This window comes from Copidosoma floridanum, unplaced genomic scaffold, assembly GCF_036245765.1.
Source record: "Copidosoma floridanum isolate Cflo_tuat_1 unplaced genomic scaffold, Cflo_Japanese_pri ptg000025l, whole genome shotgun sequence".
NCBI classification, from domain to species: Eukaryota; Metazoa; Arthropoda; class Insecta; order Hymenoptera; family Encyrtidae; genus Copidosoma; species Copidosoma floridanum.
In genome coordinates this window covers 492,601-520,455 of record NW_028321902.1, presented here as the reverse complement: position 1 = coordinate 520,455, position 27,855 = coordinate 492,601, and the positions used below count along the sequence as shown (strand labels likewise).

The following is a 27,855-nucleotide window of genomic DNA, read 5'->3' as shown; positions in this document are numbered from 1 at the left end:
ATCATTGCTGTCATGAGATTTTACATATTTTCTCTATGTACTGAAAATTTAAAACAATCGGTAAGAATGACCCATGACAATTTGTATTTTGGAGTTTCTTATACTTTGTACTATGAATATCTTCAGGGATATGACATAGGATTGGCAGTGTATTCATCCCAATGGCACCAGCAAAGTCGTGAAATTGTATTGGCAAAGTCTATGGTAATATTAAGAAGTCAAAAACCACTGGATGTATCAATTCCTGGTGTACTGAAATCATGGGACATGAGATATTTAAGTAATGTAAGTGTTACATCTTGTGGTCGCGTTCCAATTGTATCATTTGTCACTTGGATCGTTCGTTATAGTAAACTGTGTCTATAAACTCAGTACAAACACAAAAGCAAACAATTAAAATTTTCTATTGCTTATTCATTTTTTGTGCAACAAATATTGAAACAATAATTTTTATTTAATTAATTATAAAACGGAGTATAAAACGCAGACAAAAATCTTGACAAATTCTTGAAAGGGCTTTTTTTAAATGAAAAGTAATGGTTAATCAAGTTCATTCTAATGAGATGTAATTAATTACAATAGCAAGATAGCAAAGATTAATGGGTAGAGTATCAACTACCAGACACCCGCAAAAAGTTTCAACGAATACATCGAAACAAGTCACATATCTTAATCACTATCGTTGTTAACTGAACAAAACTTTTTGTTTTACTATTCATTTTATCACCCATACGTAAATAACATTAGATTCCAACTTTTGCATTTGCATTGAGGTTACACGCAGTTTATCCACACAAAAAATAGTATATTCTTCTACATGCAGATTGAACTGCATTTATAAGGAAGGAACGATCTAAATAACGAATAATGGAATCGAACGCGCCCTACTAATATGTTAGGTACATTATGTATTAAACATATACCCTTATTTTTTTAGCTTCTCTATGGAATTTTTTCATACATAATTGCTTTAAGAGCTATGATCCGTTTATGATGCATCATTCAAAGGTCAATTTTACAAAAAACATCTGTCAAGTACTTTATTTTATAAAATAATAAGTTGTTCACAGTTTCGTTGAATAAAAATATATTCTACGCTGTTTGATATTATAAAAGTGGTTTCTTACTTGAAGTTTACAAAATGTCTGTTAATTATAAGTTTTGAGAAGATTTCATCCCATAAGACATATAAAAAGCATTAAACTCACAGTATTTCAGATAATATTGAAGCGTGAAATTGCGAGTAAAAAATCGTTTAATACAAAAGTTTATAATACAACCTCTTGTGATGATGATAATTACACTCATCGTATAGTTATGTTCTGTAGTATAAAAAACACAGCCATTTTTAGATTAGTATACGAAAAAATTCTATTGCCATTCCCATACTGCTTGTGACTAATAAAATTGTTTTTAATTAGTAAATTATTGTTTAACACCATATAATTAATTTAATCAACGATTTAGACCCCACAACATTAAATTCTAAAGTTTTTAGATAGAAAAAATTGCATACTGAATTTTTCTTCACTATTTAAAAAACCTCTTTACAGCAGCTCACAATAGTGTATCCATGAACGCTATCGCGCCATCGTAAAATTCTATATTTTACAGCAATTTCGGAAACATAAGAACTAATCTACTTTAGTACTGAGAATTATATACTCAAATGTCAGAAGGCCTAGATTTGCAGTTTCCAAGAAATTAAAACAGAAAGGATTCTGATTATGCACAGGCTCTTATGATGGATCGTCGCGAAGTCGTTGTCATGACAGTATTTACACTTACTGCTCCTTAAATTTTTTACAGAATGTTATAAATAAATAATATGCTGAAGTTACTTATACTAGCTTCACTGTTTTGAAGATATATCAGTTCAAAGTTATAGCACAACGTTATTTGTGGATCTATACAGTGGTGCAGTTCAACGCAGTAAAAATCAATCCTAATAGTTGACTGTAGCACGATAACTGTCATCTTTTTCTTAGACTTTGGACATTTTTTGTGTAATCAGTCAAAAAAAGCAGTGTTCGAGCTCAATCTAATTTGAGACACTCAAGAGGTCCTCAGGCTTCTGGATAGCCCCAGTGGATAAATGTCTCAAGTAATGAAAACCATAGTTTGTAAAATACCTAATTTATGATACTGATACAAAATAAAATTTTCTGTCCTCTAAGTATAACAACCTCGACGAAAAAAAAGATAGGTATGTAAATATTACAGCTTTGAAATTTTTCGATACGCAAAATATTTAATGTCACGTCTTCAATAAATCATTCACTGTGAGGAAAAAATAATAAAAATAATAGAGAAATTCTGACAAAAGTAACCATTTTGCACAGTAAATCGGATGCAAGTTGGCGAAAAAAGGAAAAACTTATTATTTTTAACAGTCAAGATTTGTTTTGTTTTAACAGTAAAAATTATATTTTAAATGGTAAAAATTATGGTTGGACCAGAAATAATTACTAAGCTGGAAAGTAAAATTTATCAACCGATCATTTTAAGGCTTACTATTCCATCATAGCGATTTTCACTGTTCTAACCATAATTTTTACTGTTGAAACAATAATATTAACTGTTAAAAATAACAATTTTTTTCCTTTTTCGTCAACTTGCATTTAATTTCCTATGCAAAATGGTGATTTTTGTTTGGATTTCCGTATAATTTTTATTCTTTTTTTCTGTTACTAAATGTAACGATAAAAAAAAAAGCTTTGTTTACTGTACATTAATTTATTACACGTATCCACCGACAAAACGCAAGTTATACGGTTCTTACCTGAAACACAGTCGTTACAGTCGTTAGAAACGGCGCCTGTATGCATAGAAGAGGGCATATCCTGCAAGAGACACCGCAACTTACGACTTCATCCGGTTAATACGACTCACACACACATACACACACACGATTATGCAACGGGGACGTGGAAATTTATCAAGACGGCCCAGCCTGAGCTTTAGCTGACTAATATGTCACGCGAGGCTAAGACATTTGTGGCACGCTTCTAAACCCCCGCAACATTTCTCGCCTAATTACCCATACTTTCTTGTTTTTTTTTCTTTGTTTAATATCGTCCAGGTAAATATCGTCAAATCGCATCACGAAGTTGAATTTTATCTTTTCAATGCTACCCAAGAGTTAGAACATTGTCTATTATCGAATTAAAAAGGTGGGTGAGGATGTTCTTGTATACTTTTTTTTTCATATCTTAGCAAAAAACATTTAATAACAACAAAAAATTAAGAAAATCGACATATTTGAAAAAAGTATCAAATGAAATTGTACACATTTTTTTGCAGTATGAATTTTCGAGCACTGATATAGGTTATTTTTGTCAGTATACAGTCAAGTAACCCACAATATTAGTAAAAGAGATGTGTTAGACGAACTTGAAGCGGTATAATTGTCATCATGACTGATATTAAAGTCACTTAAAAATATTTTCATACTTTATGATTAAAATTGTGTCTTTTTTTTCGTCTTTGCAAATACACGTACATTATCTTAGTCAATATAACTAACTATATCACTAATTACATGGATGCCAATTTTTCAGACAAATTTTAATGAAAGCACTTTAGTATTTAAATGGATAATTGAGAAATGGTTTAAAAAACAAAAAGTACCCTATTGATAAAAATCACAAGGTTAAACAAAAAAGGTTGGAAGATTTCCACTATCGTGTAGATATTTTAAAAGCTATCAGGTATTATTAAAAAAACTACGAGATTTTTAAAACTAATAGGTTACTAGAGTCAACACCAGATGGTTGACCTTACCTCATAATAATAAGTACATGCTTTTTTTTCAAACAGTTTCATGCAAAATTGAGTTTTTTAAGTAAAAAATGCATATTCCTAGTTGAGGATTGGCAGTGTATTCATCCCCGTGGCTCCAGGAAAATCGACAAATTATATTAGTTAAATCCATTGTAATATTAAGTAGTCAAAAACCTCTTGACGTTCCAATTTCTGGTGTATTGGAATCATGGGATATGAGATACTTAAGTCGTGTTAGTACCAGATTAAGATTTAGTCAAGTTGTAACTAAGAGATGGATAAAAATTGAGGAATCCACCTATAGATAATAATAATGTAAATTTTTTTTTAGTTTCTTTACCTAATATTTTCGTACATCATGACCTTGAGAGTGTTACTCCACGAATAATTCATTACTCAACAATCAATATTACAAAAAGCATGCATAAGTACTTTTTTAAAATATTAGGTTGTTGATAACTTTATAAATTAAGGTCGATCTATGCTCTTCATTGATTTTTTACTCAAATCTTGAAAAATGTCTACGAATCTTATGTTTCTAGGAAATTTAATCCTATACTTAAAAAGTTTTATGAATATAATTAAACTTGTATGATTAGCTTATAAAGCAAGAATATATTAATACACAAAATTTCAGATAAGATTGACGCTCGAAATTATAAGAAAAAATCGTTGAACAAACAGATTTTCAACAAAACCATTAATGGAAAGTAGTACATTTTCAACGTTTATATAAAAAAAAAAACCTTATAGCCTCATCGTAAATCAAAAAATCTGTTATATATAAGCTTGTAAGATCATGTAGATGTATAAAGTGGAATTTTAAAAGAAATGTAGACTCACGTATAACTTACTAATAAATTGTTCTATTCTTCAGAAAAGTCTCCTACCCTGTAACGAATACTTGTACGAATGTACAATATGTATATATGATTTTATATCATATATAATATTTAATAATTCAAAGGACATTTGTTATTGCTAAGGTAAGTAAGTAAATAAATAAATAGGAGTTGTTCGAGTGTTTTATTCTATGTAAATATGTAACCAAGTTTCCAGCCCAAGTCAAGTAATTTTAAGTAGTTTTCAAGCAGAGAGGTTTTATAATGGGATAAATATTCTTAGCTATTTTTGAGGCCCTTTCTCTATTTTAAGATCCCAAGATAAATAGTTATTTAAGTAATAAGACGAAGTGATGGACTTTTTCGAGTAGTTGTTATTTCTGGGGCTGAGTGCCAGTTTACAATTTACGTGAAATTAAATTTTCTTTACTAAAAATAGTGCAGAAAACATCTATTTTTCGCACACTGTAATAAAAAAAGTTATTTTTGCAACTTCTCCTGAAATAACAATTTTGGACGAGTCAAGTTTTGTAATTTACAATTTTTTACTCAAACGTAGTGGATTTTTTCTTTTATTAAAGCCAATATAAAGTAAATTGAATTTGTTGAAAAATAAGTTGATCTCTACTAATTATTGGTTTTACATCAAGTTCCATATTTTGTCATGGAAATATACATGTAGGCTCATTCTGAACTATAAATGATAATTGACTAATAAACTTATTCCATTAATTCAACTCGAAGCTAAATAACTAAATGTAAAAACGGCACTTACAAATAAATGCATAAAAGTTAAAGAAAAAAATTAAGTTTGTACTTCACATGCATAATTATGTTGTTTATTATATTTGTAAAAGCAAACTCATATTATTAATTATAATTGTGAACCATACCCAAGTGATCACAAAGTTATAATTAAGCGTAACAATATCGTGATATGGATATTTAATTATAACAGCGATTTTCCTAATCATCGATGTCAATGAGTATTTACTACAACATCTTATATTATCACTCAAAAAATATACAGCAATAAATTATTCAACTTAATGAGAAATGCGGCAAAACAAACGTATTTCCTGTTCAGTTGAAAACAAGAAAACGTGCAGTTCAATAGTTAAAATTGTTTTTACTTTAATTTTTATATCGATTCCTTTGATGAATTTTCCAGTTTATGTCTTAATAAAACTTAATACTGGCTACACGACAAAAACTTTATACACACATTTATAATAGTTTAAAGTCATTAACAATTAAAAAATGCATGTAATTAATATAGTAAATTTAGTATATCAGGCCAAAGATTTAATAAGAAGTTGGATATCGCAAATATCACTAATATTTTATTTTAAAGTATACAAATTTGTAGGGAAAATATGTTTGGTTTATCCGCTTGACAAAAATGCTTCTAAATTTGCAAAACTAATAAATCAGTGTGTTTGGTATGTTTATTTCATCAACTTAACTATTATTGCTGCGTCTATTTCTCTGTCAATATATAACGCAGGTTTAGATGTATCCTCTTTCTTCACATTTAGCTTTGAGTTAATTGTTTGCCTTGAAATCGTATTCATACTGTTGTATTGTAAGACTCAACAATCACAGATACAGGTAACATGATATCAATATTTCTTTGAAGAGTGTAAAGAATTAAAAATCAAATATTTATGAAGAAAACTTTATCTTTTTATAGGATTTGCTACAAATTTTTGAAGACTTCATTTTAAATGCAAATGATAAAAAGACCGCACTGATACGAAAACATGGTTCTCGCTACATTAAACTGTTTCCTTTCTCTTTTGGAAACATAGTATTTGCGGCCAGTTTATTTATATACGTATCACTTTCAAGTGTACCTAAGGAACTACCTTTATTGATTAGTTATCCATTTTCTATAAATTCATTAACCATATGGACTTTACTGTATCTTCACCAAATTTTAGCAATTATTCTTTGTTTGTCCATTCCTTATCTTGATTCTACTATTTCACTTTTCTTTTTCCTGGCAATAATCGAATTAAAACAGCTTAAAAGAGAATTTAGAAGTGCAAACAGCTACAGGGATTTAAATATCTGTATTTTTAAACATCAATTGATAATACGGTAAGCGTTTAATACAAAATTTACTGTTTTAAAATAAACATTATACAATAATTTTCAAAATAAACTGTCGTCAGATATCTTAGTAAAACAAACCACTTGGCATTTCTTTACATTGCAAAATCAATAACAATTTTGTCCTTGTATGTTATTATGGATTGTTTGAACTTTTTAACCGTAATGTTTTTCATAAAACATGTAATAATTTTCAAGTATGATAAATTTTTTTATTTATGTACAGTCTAGAATATCTACGGCACTACGAATAGTACCAATATTTTCTATAGCAAATGTTATCATGAGTGTGTACACATCATCACTTTTTTCTGAAAATATAAAGCAGTCGGTAAGTATACCTTGTGATAGTATTATTTTTTTAAATTATTTTTATTTTGATGAATGAATCCTCAGGGATATGACATAGGATTAGCTGTGTATTCCTCCCAATGGCACCAGCAAAGTCGTGAAATTGTATTGGCAAAGTCTATGGTAATATTAAGAAGTCAAAAACCTCTTGGAGTTTCAATTCCTGGTGTACTAGAATTGTGGGACATGAGATATTTAAGGCGGGTAAGTTAGACAGATCTTTGAAGTATAAAATGGATCATTTAACATTAATGTTTGTATTTTTAGCTTCTTTACGGACTTTTTTCGTACGTAATAACTTTACGTATGATAATTCATTTATGATGCGTCATCCATCTTAAGATTCGCAAAAATTATGGTTATAATTTGTTTTTAAATATTGTATTCTGTTAATAATTATGTTGAATAAATTATGTTAAATAAAGTAATATTTTACTATTTAGCTATATAGCTTGTTTTTTACATCAACCTTAAAAAAATTTTTTGACTTTTTAGTTAGTTATTTAGCAGAGAATAAGCAATGAAATTACCTTTTTATTTTACTTTCAAATTAATTTAAGTGTGAATTTCGAAATATTATGTCAGAACAACACAGCATTCGAGACGTTTACTTATTGTTATCATGCATATGGTGTATTAAAATAGTACAGTAGTATTCGTATATCTAAATGTGTATGGCATCGATTTATGCGAAAAAACGGTTACTGCGTACATGTAAAAGTTATGAAATTTGGAAACATAAAAATATGACGAGAATCTGTAATACATATAAATAAAAAAAGCAGCTTATACGTTAATTGGTAAACATATTTAATTGGTGCATGGATGCTAGTCTTTGACAATATGCTTTGCAAATGAGGTATGTGTTTGAAAAAATACATTAATTACATTGTAGTAATACCGTCATAATAGATCGTACACCATGTGTAATATACAAACAGTGTGTCCATCAAGTCGGGTCGACTAAAACTTGGGGACAAGTTTTCTATTTTGCAATTTTCAATTTAAGCGCAGTGGCTATTCTTTAAAAAGATAGATGATTTAAATTTGTTGAAAATAATTTTTCTCAACTGATTTTTAGTTTCACATCAAATCATATTCTTTGTTAAATGATGATATGGGTTACATTACAAAAACTGCCACTTTATGCGTCATGTTCGAATACGTCGGATCAACATCTAGTAGATATTTGAAAATGATATTATATTTAAATGTTTCACAACATAGAAAAAATTATGAAAAAATTATAAACGTTGAATTCAAAAATTCTGATTTTTTACCTTAAGGTATGGCAGTTTTTTTGAATTTTCCAATGGCAAATACTTAGTCCACTGAAAGACTTTCATATTTAACTTCATTTTCTGAAGCGTTTCATTTTTAACATATTGAGAAATAATTTAAAAAAGTTTTCACGGTTATTTTGTAATAAGAATCATGTAGCGTTCTTTACCTATCCTAACTTTTAGGATACCAAAGCCTGAAGAAACCCCCCGGCTCCCTAACTACTGTCTTTAACGTGTACATGTGTTTATTTATGGGATGTAACTGTAAGAATCGTACTGGATAACAAGATAATAAAATATATTAAATGGATAATTTTACACGATTCAGCAGTAAAAAATTTACTACTCATTTTTTTAACGTATTTTTATAATTTTTAAAAGAATTAGCAGATTTTATAAATAAATTCAAAGTAATCAAATTTTTTCAAAGAAGTACCTTCTTATCGTTACAGTGACCTCCAAATATTCATTCAAACAGCTAATAAATTTTACATGTCAAAAAAAGAGAAAATGATATTTTTTTTATTCACCCTATTACCTACCCACATACATTATGGGCTCGTTTGAATTTTAAATATTTTTCTAACAATATTATTCTGTTGAATTTGACTAGATGCTAGATATTTAACTGTAAAATCGGTATTTAAAAATTGTTACGCAAATATTAAAAAAATAAATAAATAAATAAAATTTTTTTATTTCTGATAAGGTAAAAGTACCACCTAGAAACACGTAAAAATTCTGTCCCCACATGAAACAGTAGGAATGAATATAGTTTTAGATGATTGTTTACGAAGAAATTATTCTCGTACAATCTTTTAAGTGTAAACTTCTTTAAACAGTAAACATTTTTATTTGTTTCATGTTCTGGTCTCAGCAAAAAAAGATTATCGTGAAGTACTGTTTCAAACTGGGACACATCGGGAACATAACCTCAAGCACATGATGCCCCTCGTATGAAACACACTGAGTGCATATAAATACATGTGGGTTTCATACGGGGGACATACTGTTTCAAAAGTAGGACATACATTTTAGTAATGTTTCATCAAAAATTAAAATACTAAAGATCAAGACGAAGCGCTTCTGAAGAAACAAAATTTACGCTAAACAAGTCAATATTATTTTTTTTATAAAAATCATAAGAAAACACTTGCCAAAAACCGTTCCAAAGTAGTACCTTTATCTTACATATGCATTATTTAATAACTTCTTTCAACAAGTCGATTCATACCATCAGAAACAATTGTGAAAAATAACTAAAATTTTTAAAGTTGTAATCAATCATTATATTTTCATCAGTCCTACCATCGATTCTTCAATATACTTCTTCAATAAATTGATCGATATTAGATGTATCTACAAGGTATATCGCTATTATATAGCAACTAGACTTAATAAACGTAATTACCGTAACGTATATAATAGATATTCACGGATAATTACTATAATTTCATATCACTGAAATAATACATAAATCAATTATTAAATATCTTGAGAAATGATGTCAAGGCATGTATGTCTTCGATGCAGTTATAAACACGAAACTGCGAGTGTAAGTTGATAGATTTTTTATCTTAAACTATTACCCGATTTTCTTTGTTAAATCGTCCAGCTTACACTACAATGTAAGTTTATAAAACATCTAAATTGGTGCTGGCTTCAACGTAACAAGATCTTCCACTAGAATAAAACAATTTAAATAAATAGACCAATTAAAAAATGCATATAATCAATAAAGTAAATTTGGCTTACAAAGCCAAAGGATTAATGAAAAATTTGGTATCGCTACTGTCACTGTTATTCAATTTTAAATTGTACAAATGCGTAGGAGAGTTTTGTTTGGTTTATCCGCTTGACAAAAATGCTTCTAAATTTGCAAAACTAATAAATCAGTGTATTTGGTATGTTTATTTCATCAACTTAACCATTACTGCTGTGTCTATTTCTCTGTCAATGTATGGTGCTGGTTTGGATGTATCTTCTTTCTTCATATTAAGCTTCGAATTAGTTGTATGCCTTGAAATCATGTTAATTTTGTTGTATTCTAAAACTCAACGACGACAGATACAGGTAAGATGCCACGATTACTTGTGGAAAGATACACAGATTTAAAAACCAAATACTTATAAATAAGAATTTATTTCTTAACAGGATTTGTTAACAGTTTTTCAAGATTTCACCTTAAATGCAAATGATGAGAGGATTGAACTGATACGAAAACATGGTTCCTGCTACATTAAACTATTTTCTTCCTCTTTTGGAAACATAGTATTTGTGGCCAGTTTATTTATATACGCATCACTTTCAAGTGTACCTAAGGAACTACCTTTATTGATTAATTACCCGTTTTCTATAAAATCATCAACCACATGGACTTTACTGTATCTTCATCAAATTTTAGCAATTATTCCATGTTTGTCCATTCCTTATCTTGATTCTCTTATTTCACTTTTCTTTTTCCTGGCAATAATCGAATTAAAACAGCTTAAAAGAGAATTTAGAAGTGCAAACAGTTACAGGGATTTAAGTATCTGTATTTTTAAACATCAATTGATAATACGGTAAGCCTTACGGTGCAATTATTTGTAAAAAAACGTCACACAATAATTTTCAAAATAAATTGTCGTTAGGTATCTTAGTAAAACCAACCACCTGGTGCGTCTTTACATTGCAAAATCAGTAGTAATTTTTTCCTTATATATTATTATGGATGGTTTGAACTCGTTAACCGTAAGTAATATTTCAAATGAACAATTTAACCATTTTTAATAAAAAATACAGTTGTTCTTATTAAGTACAGTCAGAATTGTCCACGTCTATACGAATAGTCCCAATATTTTCCGTAGTAAGTGTCATTATAAGATTTTATATATCATCACTTTGTTCAGAAAATATAAAGCAGTCGGTAAGAGCGACTAACAATAACTTTTGTTTTTTCGGAAGTTTCTTGTATTTTATGTAACCAACATGTCTTCAGGGTCACGACATAGGATTAGCTGTGTATTCCTCCCAATGGCACCAGCAAAGTCGTGAAGTTACATTAGCTAAGTCCATGGTAATATTAAGAAGTCAAAAACCACTAGGTGTATCAATTCCTGGTATATTGGAATCATGGGACATGAGATATTTAAGTCGTGTAAGTTAAGACAGAACTTTTGAATAAAATAGTTTGTATAATAACTAAGTGTTTGTTTTTAGCTTCTTTACGGACTTTTTTCATTTATAATGACCTTAAGAGTGATAATCCATTAATAATAAATCAGGCAATTGTCAGTTGTATAAAAAGTATTTGATGGTGTTAAAACGACAAGTTATTTATTAACTTTATCAAATATAAATAAAATACTACTCAGAAATATAAAATTTTTCTTACTTTTATCTTTAATTAGATGCTTCATTAGAGGCTGTGTGAAAATTTTTCATAATACCTTTAGTGAACTAAGAGTTGCTAAGCAGACTCTGGAAGTACTAAGATGTGCCTCTATAAAAAATTTTAGTTTTTACAATTGTTTTACACCTTTTGTTGTTATAATGTTTATCAATTGACAAAAACATATACTTGTTAAAAAACCAAAGATTGTGGGAGATTTCTAAAAATACGTAAATCATCTATTAAGAATGTAGGAAAAATTTCCACCCAAATATAATAAATGAAAACAATAAACAGAAAAATATGTAGAATTATTTAATAATAGTTAGAAAATTAAATCACAATAAAATGTTTCTTCATATGCTATTATTTTCGTAACTACACTTACAGTCATGATAATTGTTATGTTCATTTACGCATGTGTATTATATAAACCTACATTTTACAAATGCGAATTATTATTCAAGCAAAATTATGTAATGTATTCAAACTGTATTCATGTTCAGTCAATAAGTAAATAAACGAATAAAAATAGTTCGAGTATTTTATTCTATGTGTATACGTAATCAAATTTCCAGTCCAATAAATTTCAGTAATTTTTAAGTGGTTTTTTAGTGGTGAGATTTTATCACAGAGAAATTAAATTCCCAGATTTAATGTGTGCGATATGCTTATTTCATAATGTTATACAAAAGTATTCGTATTTGTCTATATCTATAAAAGTAATCACGATAATTTAGAGCATGTAAGAAATTAATTTTTTACGACTAATATGATGTGGTAATTTGTTTCAAGTAAGAAAATAAAACATAAAAGATAATCATCGAGATTCACTTACATTATTTCTCAGAGAAACTCTAAATAAATAATTACCTTGACAAGCAAGCAATCAAGTAAAGGCTTACGCAATTGTGACAACATCATTATTTTACAGCTATAGGTAAACATATATACAAATAAATAATGATTGATACCCGCGTAGCGGTACGACGTAATTTAAAATTTTTCTTCACAATACTTATTCCTAAAATTTTGTACAGACGATCTTGAAAAATTATGATCCACCTTATAAAAGAAAATGTTTTATTTTTTACGGACCAAAAATACGTTGAAAAAAACGAGTCGTTTCATATCTTGACATGTATAGATAATAATCCTAGGAATCAAAATATTTATTACAGTTTTTGTAACATTTCCTAATAGCAAAATGTGTTTGTTAAGGCGTTAATAACAAAAATCACCCAAAATAATCGGGAACTGTTAACAACATGTTTTTCTGTACGACAAAAGTATCTCATTATTTTACTTAATTTTATTAAATATCTTGAGGGTGTCCATTAGATAAGAAATATTGTACATAAAAATAAGGTAAAGGACCCAATACTCGACCACTCTACACAACTTTTAGGTTGACTAACCAAGAAAATAAAACAGTTATGAAAATTTGGTACTGAAATTGTTGGACAGCATAAACAAACTACTTAACTTTATAGTAGTGCAAATAAAAAAGGATTGCCTTCTAAAATTTAATCACTTTAAAGAATTAACAAACGTAACTTTCTTACCCCAAAAGTCGATCACCTAATTTTTGGTTTCTGCACATGTGTAGTTGACAAAATTTTAATTTTGCGCATGTGCAGATGACATAAATAAAATACTGGCTCTGTTCGGAAATGATGCGTTGGTTAAGTTTTTGGTTGGTACCTACCCCCACCCTGGCTTAACTAACTGACCGTGCGTTCGCACATGTAAACAATAGTTAATCAGCTGGTCACGTTTTGGCGCACTTTGAGCGCTTTCAAGTCCTCTTTTTAACCTTAAAAGCGCTTAAAGTGCGCCAAAATGTGATCAGCTGATTAACTATTGTTTACATGTGCGAACGCACGGTCAGTTAGTTAAGCCAGGGTGGGGGTATAGGTACCAACTTAATACTTAACCAACGTATCATTTCCGAACAGAGCCACTGTGGTCGAGTATTGGGTTCTTTACCTTAGATTCGTTCACCTTACAATCCAGGGACGGTCGGGGACAGTGTGAGCGAGTCGGAGACGAAAGTGAACAAGTGCTCTTCTCCGATCGTCCCCGATCGTCCCTGACCGTACACGATGCGCAGTTGTACACGTTAGGTTAGGTTAATGCTGTATGTAAACAATAGTTTGTAAATAAAGAAGTGCAAATACAAAAAAGTTTGTTTACTTTTTGCATTAACCTAACCTAACATGTATAACTGTGCATCGCGTACGGTCAGGGACGATCGGGGACGATCGGAGAAGAGCACTTGTTCACTTTCGTCTCCGACTCGCCCACACTGTCCCTGACCGTCCCTGGATTGTGAGGTGAACGAATCTCTTATGTGTAGAAAAAATTTCTAGGCTATGTTTTGACATAAATGTGAAAGGGACAGATGACTTTTCAAAGAGTAGACTTTTCTACTACAGTGAGAGATATAATTACTTAAGGTAAATGTCCCTATTATAACCATAAATTTTATCACACTTACTTCTTTAATTTTTTCTTCTTAACTGTGAGCTTTAACAGTAGAAATTTTGGTATTATCTGGTGCGCTATAAATTTACCATTTTTATTATAATTTTTAAATATGGTTTTTGTTAAAATACTTTATTTTATAAAAAGATTACAAGACCAAAATGTACATAATTATAAAACGTTGTACCTATTGTTTCATATTTTGTCCCTATTTATGAAACTTTTTAAAAAACGTAAATTTAGTATAATATTTTAAGACAATTAAAGCTTTTTTACTTGCATAACACTATTTTATTTAACAAAAATAATTATATCGTTTATTTGTTTACTAGAAGTATATAAATTCCTCGTTGAAGTTTGGTGCCATAATATGTACAATTCAAAAGATAGGTTATGTACGACTTTGTCCCTATTTATGGAATTATCTTTAAAATTGGTCATTTATTGTATGTAAAACGAAATTTTTCTTGTGAATTCCTAAAGATACATACAATATACAACTACCACAATTTTTTTATCAAGTTAGTTGTATAACAAATACATGAATTTTCATATTCCATAAATAGGGACACATTCCACGAATAGGAACATTTACTTTACCTGTACACATTCCACAAGAAGCAAGATGATTTCCCGTTTATATAGTAAAGGATTTTAATTTTTTAACTTTTCAAATTTTTCTGACCACTTTTAATATTCTTCGTAGATTATTAAACCACTGAACTTTTTAATATACTGCTTTAACTGGATGGAAATTTTTTTTTCAACTCAAGAGACGTAAGTACATGGAAAAAATTTGAAGGAAAAAAACGTCAAATTTTCTTACCTTTATCATTTTGGACTGGAAAATTGAAAAATTTGTGTAGCAGGCAATATACAACAAGGTTGATGATTTTGAAATTCAGAAAATATGGAAAAAAGTCAAAAAAATTAAACAATGTTAGAAAATTTTGATCCCGTGATATTCAAATATAAAATTTAATTATTTTGTATAGATTTGCACCTGTTTAATTCAAAATTTTTGGATTTTTGAAGTATAAATTTTTCTTGTAGGGTATAAAGAAGATTTTAAAGGGCACGTGATCTAAGAATCATAATTAGAAAATAATAAAATACGTATGGGCTTGTTTTGAATTTCAAACGATATTTAATTAATAATAATTTTTAATAATTTTTCTATTTAATTTGATTCGATGCTAGATTGTTAAACGTAGTTCATGGTATACATAACACACGTGTTAAAAAAAATGAATGAAATTGGTAGTACTCATGCATGGTTTTACTATAAATGATACTGATTTTAGGAAATCCCCAAAGGCTTTATAAAATTATGATCAACCAAATTTTCCCAACTCCTACTATCGAATTCTGTAAGGTATATTAACAACCTACAAAACTCGTGAAAAAAAATTGGACTCAATATAGGTGTTTTATTAATACATCGACTTCCATAGCCATTAGTTTTCATAGGTAATGACTATAATTTCTTAGCACTGGTGGAATGTACATCTATAAATAATTAAACTTGATGAGAAATACCAAGACATATGGGTATCTAATTCAGTTATAAACAAGAAAATGCGCGTATAAGTTGATAGATTTTTTAACTTTTACCTTATTGTCTTTCTTGAACCAATCACTTTACACTTATGATTTGGTTCTATAAATAATAATACTACTACTACTAATAATAATAATAATAATAATAATAATAATAATAATAATAATAATAACAATAATAATAAAAATAATAATATAACATATATACGTTCATACAGGCTACGTAACAAAAAGATACTACACCTATTTTTAGTAGGTTGAAACAATATAGCAATTAAAATAATGCACATTATCAACAAAGCAAATTTAGTTTATAGAATCAAAGGTTTAGTAAGAAATTGGGTATTGCTGCTGGCACTGTTATTCAATTTTAAACTGTACAAATTCATAGGAAAAATATGTTTGATTTATCCGCTAGACAAAAATGCTACTAAATCTGCAAAACTAATAAACCAGTGTGTTTGGTATTTTTATTTCATCAACTTAACCATTACTGCTGTGTCTATTTCTCTGTCAATATATAACGCAGGTTTAGATGTATCCTCTTTCTTCACATTTAGCTTTGAGTTGATTGTTTGCCTTGAAATCGTATTCATACTGCTGTATTCTAAAACTCAACAATCACAGATACAGGTAACATGACATCAATATTTCTTTGAAGAGTATACAGAATTAGAAATCAAATATTTATGAAAAAGACTTTATCTTTTTATAGGATTTGCTACAAATTTTTGAAGACTTCGTTTTAAATGCAAATGATGAAAAGATCGCACTGATACGAAAACATAGTTCATGCTATATTAAACTTTATGCTTTTTCATTTGGAAATATGGCCTTTATGGCCAGTTTATTCATATATAAATCACTTTCTAGTGCACCTAAGGAACTACCTTTATTGATTAATTATCCATTTTCTACAAATTCATCCACCACATGGACTTTACTGTATCTCCATCAAATATTTTCAATCCTACTTTCTTTGTCTATTCCTTATCTTGATTCTCTTATTTCACTATTCTTTTTCCTGGCAATAATCAAATTAAAACAGCTTAATAGAGAATTTAGAAGTGCAAACAGTTACAGGGATTTAAGTATCTGTATTTTTAAACATCAATTGATAATACGGTAAGCGTTTAATTCAAAATTTACTGTTAAAAATAAACATTATACAATAATTTTCAAAATAAACTGTCGTCAGATATCTTAGTAAAACAAACCACTTGGCATTTCTTTACATTGCAAAATCAGTAACAATTTTGTCCTTGTATGTTATTATGGATGGTTTGAACTCGTTAACCGTGAGTAATGTTTTTCGTAAAGGATGTAATAATTTTCAAGTATGATAAATTTTTTATTTATGTACAGTCTAGAATATCTACGGCACTACGAATAGTACCAATATTTTCTATAGCAAGTGTTATTATGAGTTTTTACACATCATCACTTTTTTCTGAACATATAAAGCAGTCAGTAAGTATACCTAGCGATAATATTATTTTTTTAAATTATTTTTATTTTGATGAATGAATCCTCAGGGATATGACATAGGATTAGCTGTGTATTCCTCCCAATGGCACCAGCAAAGTCGTGAAATTGTATTGGCAAAGTCTATGGTAATATTAAGAAGTCAAAAACCTCTTGGAGTTTCAATTCCTGGTGTACTAGAATCGTGGGACATGAGATATTTAAGGCGTGTAAGTTACGACAAATCTTTGATGTAAAATAGATTGTATAATAATTAGGTTTTTTGTTTTTAGCTTCTTTATGGACTTTTTTCATTTATAATGACCTTAAGAGTGATTATCCGTTAATGATATGATATCCAACTTTTAATTCTACAAAATCCAACTATTATTAATTTACCTACAAACATTTTACTTCACTAATTATTTTGTTGAATAAAGTATGCTCTACTGTTCAACTGTATAACTTTTTTACATCTATTTTTTCATCAAAAAAAATGTATGAAAAACCGCTCCATATATATTATCAGAGATCTCCACTTGTTTTACTTATGCGTACGATGAATAATTATTTTATCTTTTTTATACGATGTAGAAAGGTATTTCAATTTTTTTTTTTAACTTTTTAATTTTTTATATAGATAAAATTTTTTTCATCAACTACAATATACAGACCACAATACTTTTGACTACTATTCTAAAATCATTTAATCTACGTATTGTATCTATATAATATTAATTTGATTTTTTCAACATTTTTTTTATTATAAGCCTTATTTTTTAATTACCCAAAGTGTGTCCAAACAATATTTTTCTATCATTATCATACATTAAAGTTCTACTATTCTTGCTATTTTATTTAATGCCAATTTCACAAGTTAGGGAAACATAAATAATTGTACAAGGAATGTAATTACCTTTAAAAGCATTACAAGGAAAAAAGTAATCTACGATTTCGTTTTGAACACTATATTAAATTGAAATCATGTCATCTAAATTATTTCACTTTACTATAGTCATCTCCTTTTATTTGACAACCACGTCAAAAAGGACATGAAGAAAAACATCTTCTGTCATTTCATAGTTTACCATCAGAGTGACCATTAAATAAAATATACCGAAGAACATTATCCTTAAAACCCATTGTATAATGAAAAAAAAATTTTCAGAATTAAAAAAAAAAACTTACTAAAATAGTTCCAAGCAAATTATCGCTTGAAATAAAGTTCTATTTTAGTACAGTAAAAAATATTTTATTATAAATAGAATTTTTTTTGTGTAATAAAATTTTATTTTGTTCTAAGAGAAGATGTACTTGGAAATGTTCTATTAAATACTTTTTAGATACTAAAAATTTATTTTTTTTAGTGTTCTAATTCAAGAGACGAAATAAAAATAAACAAATCTGAATGAAAAGGTTTTTTACAAATCCTGCTGTAAAAAGTAATGAGTTTTCAACGTTTGTTGATAAAAAAAAAAAATAGCAATACATTTTTGAAATCTTAAATAAGTATGGTCGAAGTACGTACTTCAGGAACGATTAATGTTAATCTTAATGAAATTAAAAATAGCAATAATAATTTTTACAGTACAATATTATTTTGAAATTTTTCAAATTGTACACTTCTATATTTTAAAATTGTTCTCATAAAAAATATTTTATACATCTGCACTGGAACTGTAACTAGAGCTTTCGGCAAGTTCAGATATAGAGTATTTTATATTATTGTATTTTATATTGTTATGATTAATTTATGTCAAGTGTAAGTCTTTTATCAAAGTTTGTACTCATACAGAGTAAAAAATTAAAAATATTAATAAAAATATTTTTTGTTACTTCCAAAGAAAAAAGAAAAGTTTTAGATTTGGAGTAATTCCTACTTGATGAACACTTTGTTATTTAAAGAAATCTGCTTTTTTGTTATTTATCACTCATCCATGATTTATCCTCCATCTGAATAATTTTTTCTAGTCTTTCAGAATTTTTACCTCCTCCCACTTTCCACTTTACTAAGTTGAAAAAACAAATTTAATTCATACAGTATATACGTACCATTTCAGTATCGATTTCATTCTGGGAATATTTTACGATTACCACTGATTGTACCAGCTATCCAAATGATTTAAAGTCATAATAATAAGTTAATATATTTTTTAGTTACTCATTATTACTTCGTAATTGACACCTTTGATGAATTTATTGATTGTAGGTTCGTCATCTGCCTACTCAACAGTATTATCCTTGAAGTTGATTAGATATAGGTGTATGTAACGAATGATCTCATTTTTAATGATATCTAATCTTTTTTATTGCAATTGGTTATTGCTGGAAAAGTCAGTATTAATGAATAGTTAAAACCTATGTAGAAACGACGTCAAAGAATATTTTTTCATATTCAGTTGAAAACAAGACGCGCTTCAGAGTCTTAGACTTTTTCTAATTTTAATCTTTGTCTACGATTTTCTTTATTGACCCTTTTGACTAATACAAAAATATAACTTCATCACAAAAATAAGATAAATAAATTAATACTGCACAAAGTTTTATAAAACATACTCAACGAATTAAGTAGTATATAAATAAATATACCAATTAGAAAATGAACGTAGCCGATGGAGTAGATTTAGCAGCTTATAAAATCAAAAGATTCGTAATTAATTGCGTGTCTCAACTGTCTCTGCTGTTCAATTTTCAACTGTACAAATTCGTTGGAAAATTTTTAGCGATATATCCTTTGGAAGAAAATGCTTCTAGATTTCTGAAACTTATAAATCAGTGTATTTGGTATATACTTTTTGTCAACCAAATTGTTATTGCAGTGTCCCTTTTATGGTCCATTGATCATGTTGGATCAGATTTATCTACTTTTTTCAATTTCGGTTTAGAACTCATTTTTTGTCTTGACACATTATTAATATTGTTGTATACTAAAAGTCAAAGACGACAGACAAAGGTAAGGTTTCACAGGTAATAAATAAAGAAATACAAATAATCATAAGCTTAATACTAATAATAACAAAATAAATTAATTATTGCAGGATTTGTTAAAAATCTTTGGGGAAATTATCGCAGATGCAGATAATCAGAAACTCTCACTGATACAACAACGTGGTTCATGTTACATTAAGTTATATGCTATTTCGTTTGTAGTTGTTACAAGTGCGGCCATTTTAGTGTTATATAAATCGCTTTCGAGTGTACCGGCACAACTTCCTTTAGTGATTAATTATCCATTTCTGATAAATTCCTCTACCATATGGGCTTTAGTATATGTTCATCAAATTCTTTCACTATTAATGTTATGGTCTATCCCTTATCTTGATTCTTTTATTTTGATGTTTTTTTCCTAGCAATAGTCGAATTAAAACAGCTTAAAAGATAATTTAAAAATGCAACCAATTACGAAAATTTTATTAATTGTATTTCCAAGCATCAGTTTGTAACACGGTAAGCGTAACGTGCAATTTTTATTGAACATAAACATAACACATGATTTTTTAAATAAACTGTCTCTAGGTATCTTCATCAAACGAACTCACTGGCACATCTTTACATTTTGAAATCGATTATAATTTCATTCATGTATTTTATTATAGATAGTTTGAACTGGTTTACCGTAAGTAACATTTGTTTCAAAAAATGTAAGAATAAATTTCCAATAAATTGTATGCATTTTTTCAGTCTGAGTTACCACTTGCTTATCGAATAGCACCAATATCGTCAGTTATAAGTATTTCCATGCGATTTTATATATTCTCACTGTGTACTGAAAATATAAAACAGTCGGTAAGGATTAATTATAATGTTTAATACGTTTATTTCGAAAAATTTGTTATACTTTATATTATAAAAATATCCTTAGGGGTATGACGTAGGATTAGCAGTGTATTCTTCCCAATGGTACGAGCAAAGTCGTAAAATCGTATTAGCTAAGTCAATTATAATATTGAGATGTCAAAAACCACTTGGTGTGACAATCCCCGGTGTATTGGATTCATGGGACATGAGATATTTGGGTCGTGTAAGTTGTTGATTCAATTTCGTGTAATATAGATATGAACCATGTAATTAATATACTTATATCTTTTTAGTTTTTTTACCTAATAGTTTCATACATCATGACTTTGAGAGTGATAATCCATTGATAAGACGTCACATTTTTATCATTGTTATAAAAAGCAATTGTAATATTTTATTTTCCTGAATAGTAACTGGTAAGTATTTATTTATTAGGTACATGGTATACTGTTGAAAAATGTAAACTGTTAAATTAACACTTCAAAATGTCTATGAATTTTAGAAAATCAAGAAGATTTGGATAATGCATAAAAATCTAATCAGTAAAATCCAAAATTTAAGAAAACGTAACCTAACGAGTGCAGGTTTATTCGTTGTTTTCTTTTAATATGATCATTAGACAACTGAAAAAACGAACTAATTGTTATTGTAGATTCAAGCACTTAAAAAGACTTTTTTCTCTCCTGTCAAAGCCTTTTATTTTGTCTTTTAGTTACTTTAAAGTGGTTTGTAATGATGATTTAATTCCAATCACCTGGTTATCTCAGTACCATACTTGGCAACTATGTGTCGCTTGGCACACCAAAGAAGGCGAATGCGAATTTAGTTGAAACATATTGACCATAGGGACAATAAAAGTCTTTAGTAAATATGTCATTTAACTCGTTAAAATCTGTTAGTTTATTCTTATAAAAATAAAAGACGATTAGAAAATATCTAGGGACATACTTTCTTTATTAACATAACTTTACTCAAAATTTTTGTAAGATTACAATTTGACGATGGTTATTATTTTGAAATGACTTGAAACATTCCAATTAGTATACACAATTTGTAAAGGTAAATGGTATATTAGTATTATTATTCTTAATCCTACCCCGAAAGATTGTTTGTCCAGTGACTGAAACCATTCATTCGTGTATTGTTGTTTCAAACAAGTTACATACACTATTTGTTTGGTGTGGTTAAAAAAAATTAATTTTATTGGTTATAGTCATACCTATACGAAATAAATCAAGTTTATTATGTGAAAATGATCTAGAGTAATTTTGTTTTGTTCATACATTCTATGGAAAAAAGCAATTAGACAGAGCGTTATATTAAGTGAAATTTAATATAAAATTAAATTACACAAAGTCTATTTATAATTACTAGTTTTCCCTTCTACATGACGTAAACTTTTTTTTTAAAGAAAAAAATGGTTTATAACGATTGAATATTTTTCTATTGCAGCATTTACGTTAAATATAATCTTAAAAATAACGTTGACATAACTCAATTTATAAAAATTGTATTGGTAAGATTTAGTACTTGTACGTTAGCAACTGCGAAAAAATAAACGAATCAATTCAAGAGAAATGTTGTTATTGCTATGTAAAGATTTATGCTAATTAAATTATAAATTGCAAAAATATATGTATGTGGTCAGATGAATAAAAAATAAAGATAATACATAAATTGAAGAACCAAGAACAACATGAAGATCTTGTGTGAATCCTTTGAAGTGTTTGTACATTATTTTCGGCAGTATCATATGAATACGAGTCCCATTTTAGAATATTTCTACAATAAATGTCCTATTATAACAAGAGTCCAAGAAACTATTGTTCTAAAAAGGGCTTAATCATAACATGTAAGGAAAACCTTACAAAATAACAACGAAAATTGAAAAATCCCAAAATGATTAGTTTGTGACCTATCGTTTATTATACTTTTTTTATTGTTGCTATGCAGTCTCTCATAAAAAAGTTTGTACTAACCTAGCCCAAAAACGTCCTTTATTACTATTACAAAAAATATATAGCTCAAGTAAGGAATTAATAAATTCTCACCGTTGCGCTTGATGATACAGACATATATTGAGATTAAGGAGGTTATTAAAAAATCATATTAAAAAACGACAAAACAGTTATGTGTCCAGTTTTTATCACACTTTATTAAAAAAGAAAATTCACTATCGAAAAATAATGATAAATACAAGGTTTTTTTATGCATTTGGTAGAATAACAATACATTTAAAGAAAAAACGTTATAAGGGCAGCACTAGTTGCCAAAACGTTGCAAACAAATTTTGTATTTTTTGCTTTTCTTCTGATAATTGCCTAAATAGATCCAAAACTATTCAAGTTTCGTAACGTGGAGAGCGAAACAAGAATTTGAGACATCAAAAATAAAACTCGTTACATTTTTTTTAAATTTAAGATCAGGCCTTGGCTACAATAATAAATTATTGTCTGTCAATTAATTAATTTATATAATAATTAATGTAAAATCACTAGAATCCTCTAGAATATTAAATGTAACTTCTTTGAATACAACAATTTACTGTGAAAAAGTATCGTAGAAACAATTGACTATCTATCAACATTTAAAGCCTTTGTTAACTTATAAAACATTTTATTACCATAAAAAATTTTTTTTGTTAATTATACTGAAGGAAACTTTCACTTTAAAAATTTTTAAATAAAAAAAGACATGTACATACATGTACATATTTTTTTATCACTTTACACGCATTATCGACGAAATAAAATACAATGTCAAAGCACAGAAAATTTCGCTTGAGACAAACGATACAAACAAATGACCCTGGTAGAAAATTACTACTTAAACTGGCTTGAAACACGTCAACGTACATGAGTAAATTGGCTTATAATATGTTGACAAGTTTTTGGTCAGTTTATGTAATAAAGTTTCTACCAAGGAAATTACATAGAAATATGACCTTTCGAATCCAGTCATCAAACAAATAAAAAATGTTTTATCTATAGTTTACAATGTTCCTACGAGCACAAATAAGTCGATAAAAATCACTCAAGCATTTAATATTAGAATTTTGGAACATTGTACAGCATTTCAACGATAGGTGATTACATGGTGTTGCCCTTTACATGATTAAAAAGTCAATTACATTTAGAGTTTTCGTAACCTATTCTTCTTTAATAAACTTTTTTGTAGCCGAGGAATTTACACCATATTCCAATAAATATTGAGTATCAAAATGTTGTATAAGAACACTTAGGTAAGCTACACTTGTTGAAATGTTTATTTATACAGGCGTATAGTGGTTAATTTGTTCAGTTAAAGGTCATTTACATCCAGGTTGCAATCGTAAATTTGCTCACCAGTGTGTACATGAAAAAAAACGATCTGTCCGTTTTTCTGAACAAAATCATCTCCGCAGTCATCACACTCATAAGGAAACTCGACAGTGTGTTAACTTAACATGTCTATTGAGACTACATTTGGTAGAAAACTTTTTTTCACAACCACTTTCGTCACACTCATAGGGACGCTCCCCAGTATGAATGCGTATATGACTTATCAACGCACTGTTGTGAGCAAACGCTTTTCCACATCCTGCCTCACTGCACTTAAAGGGACGCTCGCCGGTGTGGATGCGTGTGTGCACTAAGAGACTGTTTTGTTGAGTAAAAGCTTTGCCACATCCGGCCTCTTTGCACTTAAAGGGTCGCTCCCCAGTGTGTGTGCGTGTGTGTACTGAGAGATGACTACGTTGAGGAAAAGCTTTTCCACATCCAGGTTGATGGCATTTGTAAGGTCGCTGACCAGTATGCACAAGAAAATGAATAATGAGGTTTTGTTTATGAGCAAAATCTTGCCCACAATCATCGCATTTATAAGGAAACTTGGCGGTATGTGAAATATAATGCCTATTAAGATTACTTTTAATAGTAAAATTTTTTCCACAGCCACTTTTGTCACACTTGTAGGGACGTTCGCCCGTGTGTATGCGTATGTGATTCGTCAACGCACTGTTGTAAGCAAAAATTTTTCCACATCCTGCCTCGATGCACTTATACGGACGCTCGCCAGTGTGTGTGCGATTGTGTCTTGAGAGAGTACTTCGTTTAGCAAAAGCTTTGCCACATCCGGCCTCTTTGCACTTAAAGGGTCGCTCCCCAGTGTGTGTACGGATGTGGTTTTTCAACACATGTTCTCGAGTAAAAGCTTTTCGACATCCCCATTCCTTGCACTTAAACGGACGTTCGTAGGTGTGACTCCGCTCGTGAATAATAAGCTCACTTTTGTACTTACAGATTTTTTCACAAAAGTGACACTTGTGGAGATGCACTTCGTGAGGGTATTTCTTTGACTCCATTGAAAAATTCTTACTCGTTTATTTCGATGTTGAGTTGATGTAAAACTACCGCAGTGATGCTCACTTGGAACTGTAGTATTTCCAGGCGTTGGTGAAAACCGAATGTGAAATGAGGAAAGATTCAGTTAAAAGACAATAGCAACACTTTGAATCCACAATAGCCAGAGCCACTGTTAGTCGTAGAAGCTATGATGTATAACTGATAATTCCTTGATTGCTGTGGTCGTCAAAGACTGTGTGACGTCGAAAACGCGGTAACAACTTCTTAATCGTTTTTTGGCCTAAGCTTTACGCCCAATAGCCGGGGCCCGAAGATATGAGTCATGAAAGGAAAAGCACTGACTGTTCTAACACACAATACTCCCGTTAGAAAAGAAAGGAGTAATGAAATCGATATTTACGCAGATAAGACTTGCTTATGTTCAAAGTGTTTGTCATGCGAAAATCAAGCTGCAGCAAAAATCGGCAATTGTCGGAGGGCAAAGGAGTTCTATCGGTTACAGAATTAACAATGAAAAATTGACGAAAATTTATTTACAAATCAATAAAGTCATGAAAATGACGCTGTCCAAATTCGAATGCCTCTTGAGGGTGCAAGTGTGAAAAGATATTAATTAACAAGTATGTTAAAAAACTACTAAAGGTTATGTATTCACATAATAGCAAGAGAGACAGATGACACGCTAAACTATAGAGAGCGTTGCATAGGAATAATCAGTCGCATTGTGAGTATGTGTCTTAATTTCTCAATCCAACTAAGCACCCAATTTATGGGGTGGGTATTTTTTGCCTCTACTGATCCTGGCTGTAGTCTCGGGAGTGTGGGCTGTATTTCATATTTGCAGGGTTGCACATGTGTGATAGTCGCGGATATTCATTACAGTTGAAATGCTTCGAACAATCATAAATAGCTGGCCCCACGCATGCTTAGCTCGTCATCAGTTGTTTGTCACATTAATTGTTCAGTGCCTGCGGCCACGGTTTTATGTGCTCTTTATCGAGATATCAACAGTCCTATTACTATAAATATTTTTGAGTATAAATGTTAACTTTAACTTGGAAAATTATCACGCTAGAAACTGATTTATCAGCATTACCTTTTAAAGCAAAAATTCTTTACGCTACTGTTAAAATTTTTATTAAAAATTTATACAGAGTATTATATGTACATTACTTCAGTAAAGTGCGTGAACTTTGATTTGAATGGATTCACGATTGTTTGAAAAAAATATTAAAAAATACTCTTTTGCTGGTAAAAAGATTTTTCGACGAATGTGGATTAATAGTGGATCGTAAAACAATACCAATTTTATTTTCATAAACCTTATCATGAGGACAAAAAAAGTCATTTAGTATGTCGACACCAAGCAAAAACTTGATCTTTAATAAAAAATAAAATTCCTAATTACGTTTTTTAGTATGTTTGTTATAAAACAAACTTAACATTAAGATACTTATGCGCTAATCCACCAAAAATTGTTTGAAAATAGTTACTGTTGTATTTACACAGCTAATATTTCAATAAAAAAAAATGTATGGTATAAGAGTAGGAGTTTTTAATTTTCGATTCATAAATAGGGTAAGTTGTCATCCCTTTAACTAGTATGAGCTCAAAATTCCAAGCAACTTATACATCACCTAGCGAATACACTTAAGTTAATACGTATGGATACAAATTTGCATAAAGTTCTTCGACAATGTGCCTTAAAAATCGAGTATTTGCATGAAAAATACGATGATCACGATGCAGTGATACAATAAAAAATTATTCATCTTGTAAATAAAATGAATCCATCTTATTAAGTACATTTCGTGATCAACTTGCTTTTCTGATTACTATAATTTTTATTTTTACATTAAGCTCTCTACGTAATGACAAGAAAATAAACATATTATTTTATGTGCATAGTATTACAATTGTAACGTTTTTTATTTAATTTTTTGTGGTGGTGAATTTTAATTTAGTTAAATAGTAGCATTAGTAGTACACAGTTACATACACATAAAATAAAGATACAAATTAAATACAAACATACCAAGCATTCTCTAGTATTGATTTTCAGAGGTCAATTTATATTATTTACGGACAACCCAAATGTTTGGAACTAATAATTTATTATTTACATGTTTTTCTCGAACTCGTATTTTATTTTGTTATTAAGTCCTTTGATAAATTAAAAAATATTTATTAAATGTCTCAAACAGTGTTACTATTAGTTTTGTATGGTATTGTGTGTCCCACCCCTACTTTTTTACTACCAAATTCTTTTTTTTCCAATTCTCCTTTTTCCTCAAAAATGAGAGTCTTTCGTGCGAGCCCGTAGTGTAAAGTGTTTTCCTCAGATAACTCGGTTATCAGTCCTTTGGGGCAACGCAGTGGTCATCTCAAGCTCATCCTAGCCGTTGTCAGTTTTGATGTTTGAATAATTTCATTTAAAAAATGCATGTGATCAAGGA

The 27,855-nt window shown here is 29.2% G+C and overlaps 2 protein-coding genes across 2 annotated transcripts in view; both read left to right on the top strand.

The window, feature by feature from the left end:
- The window catches only part of LOC106641618 (pyrethroid hydrolase Ces2a), a 92,925-nt gene that overhangs the window by 11,409 nt on the left and 53,661 nt on the right, over positions 1-27,855 (top strand). The gene's annotated exons all lie outside the window — the stretch shown is intronic.
- LOC149373875 (uncharacterized) lies at positions 67-11,522 on the top strand. Its single transcript, XM_089595420.1, has 4 exons — positions 67-285; positions 6,319-6,567; positions 7,137-7,295; positions 11,355-11,522. The coding sequence occupies exons 1-4, from the start codon at positions 67-69 to the stop codon at positions 11,520-11,522; spliced, it is 795 nt and encodes a 264-aa protein (XP_089451546.1).

Bases quoted from the DNA above. Each gene is read 5' to 3' on its own strand.
- LOC149373875 (XM_089595420.1), top strand. From the start codon at position 67: ATGACCCATGACAATTTGTATTTTGGAGTTTCTTATACTTTGTACTAT. The intron at 6,568-7,136 runs GCAATTATTCTT...ATGAATCCTCAG, and splicing joins TGTATCTTCACCAAATTTTA to GGATATGACATAGGATTAGC. The intron at 7,296-11,354 runs GTAAGTTAGACA...ACATGTCTTCAG, and splicing joins ACATGAGATATTTAAGGCGG to GGTCACGACATAGGATTAGC.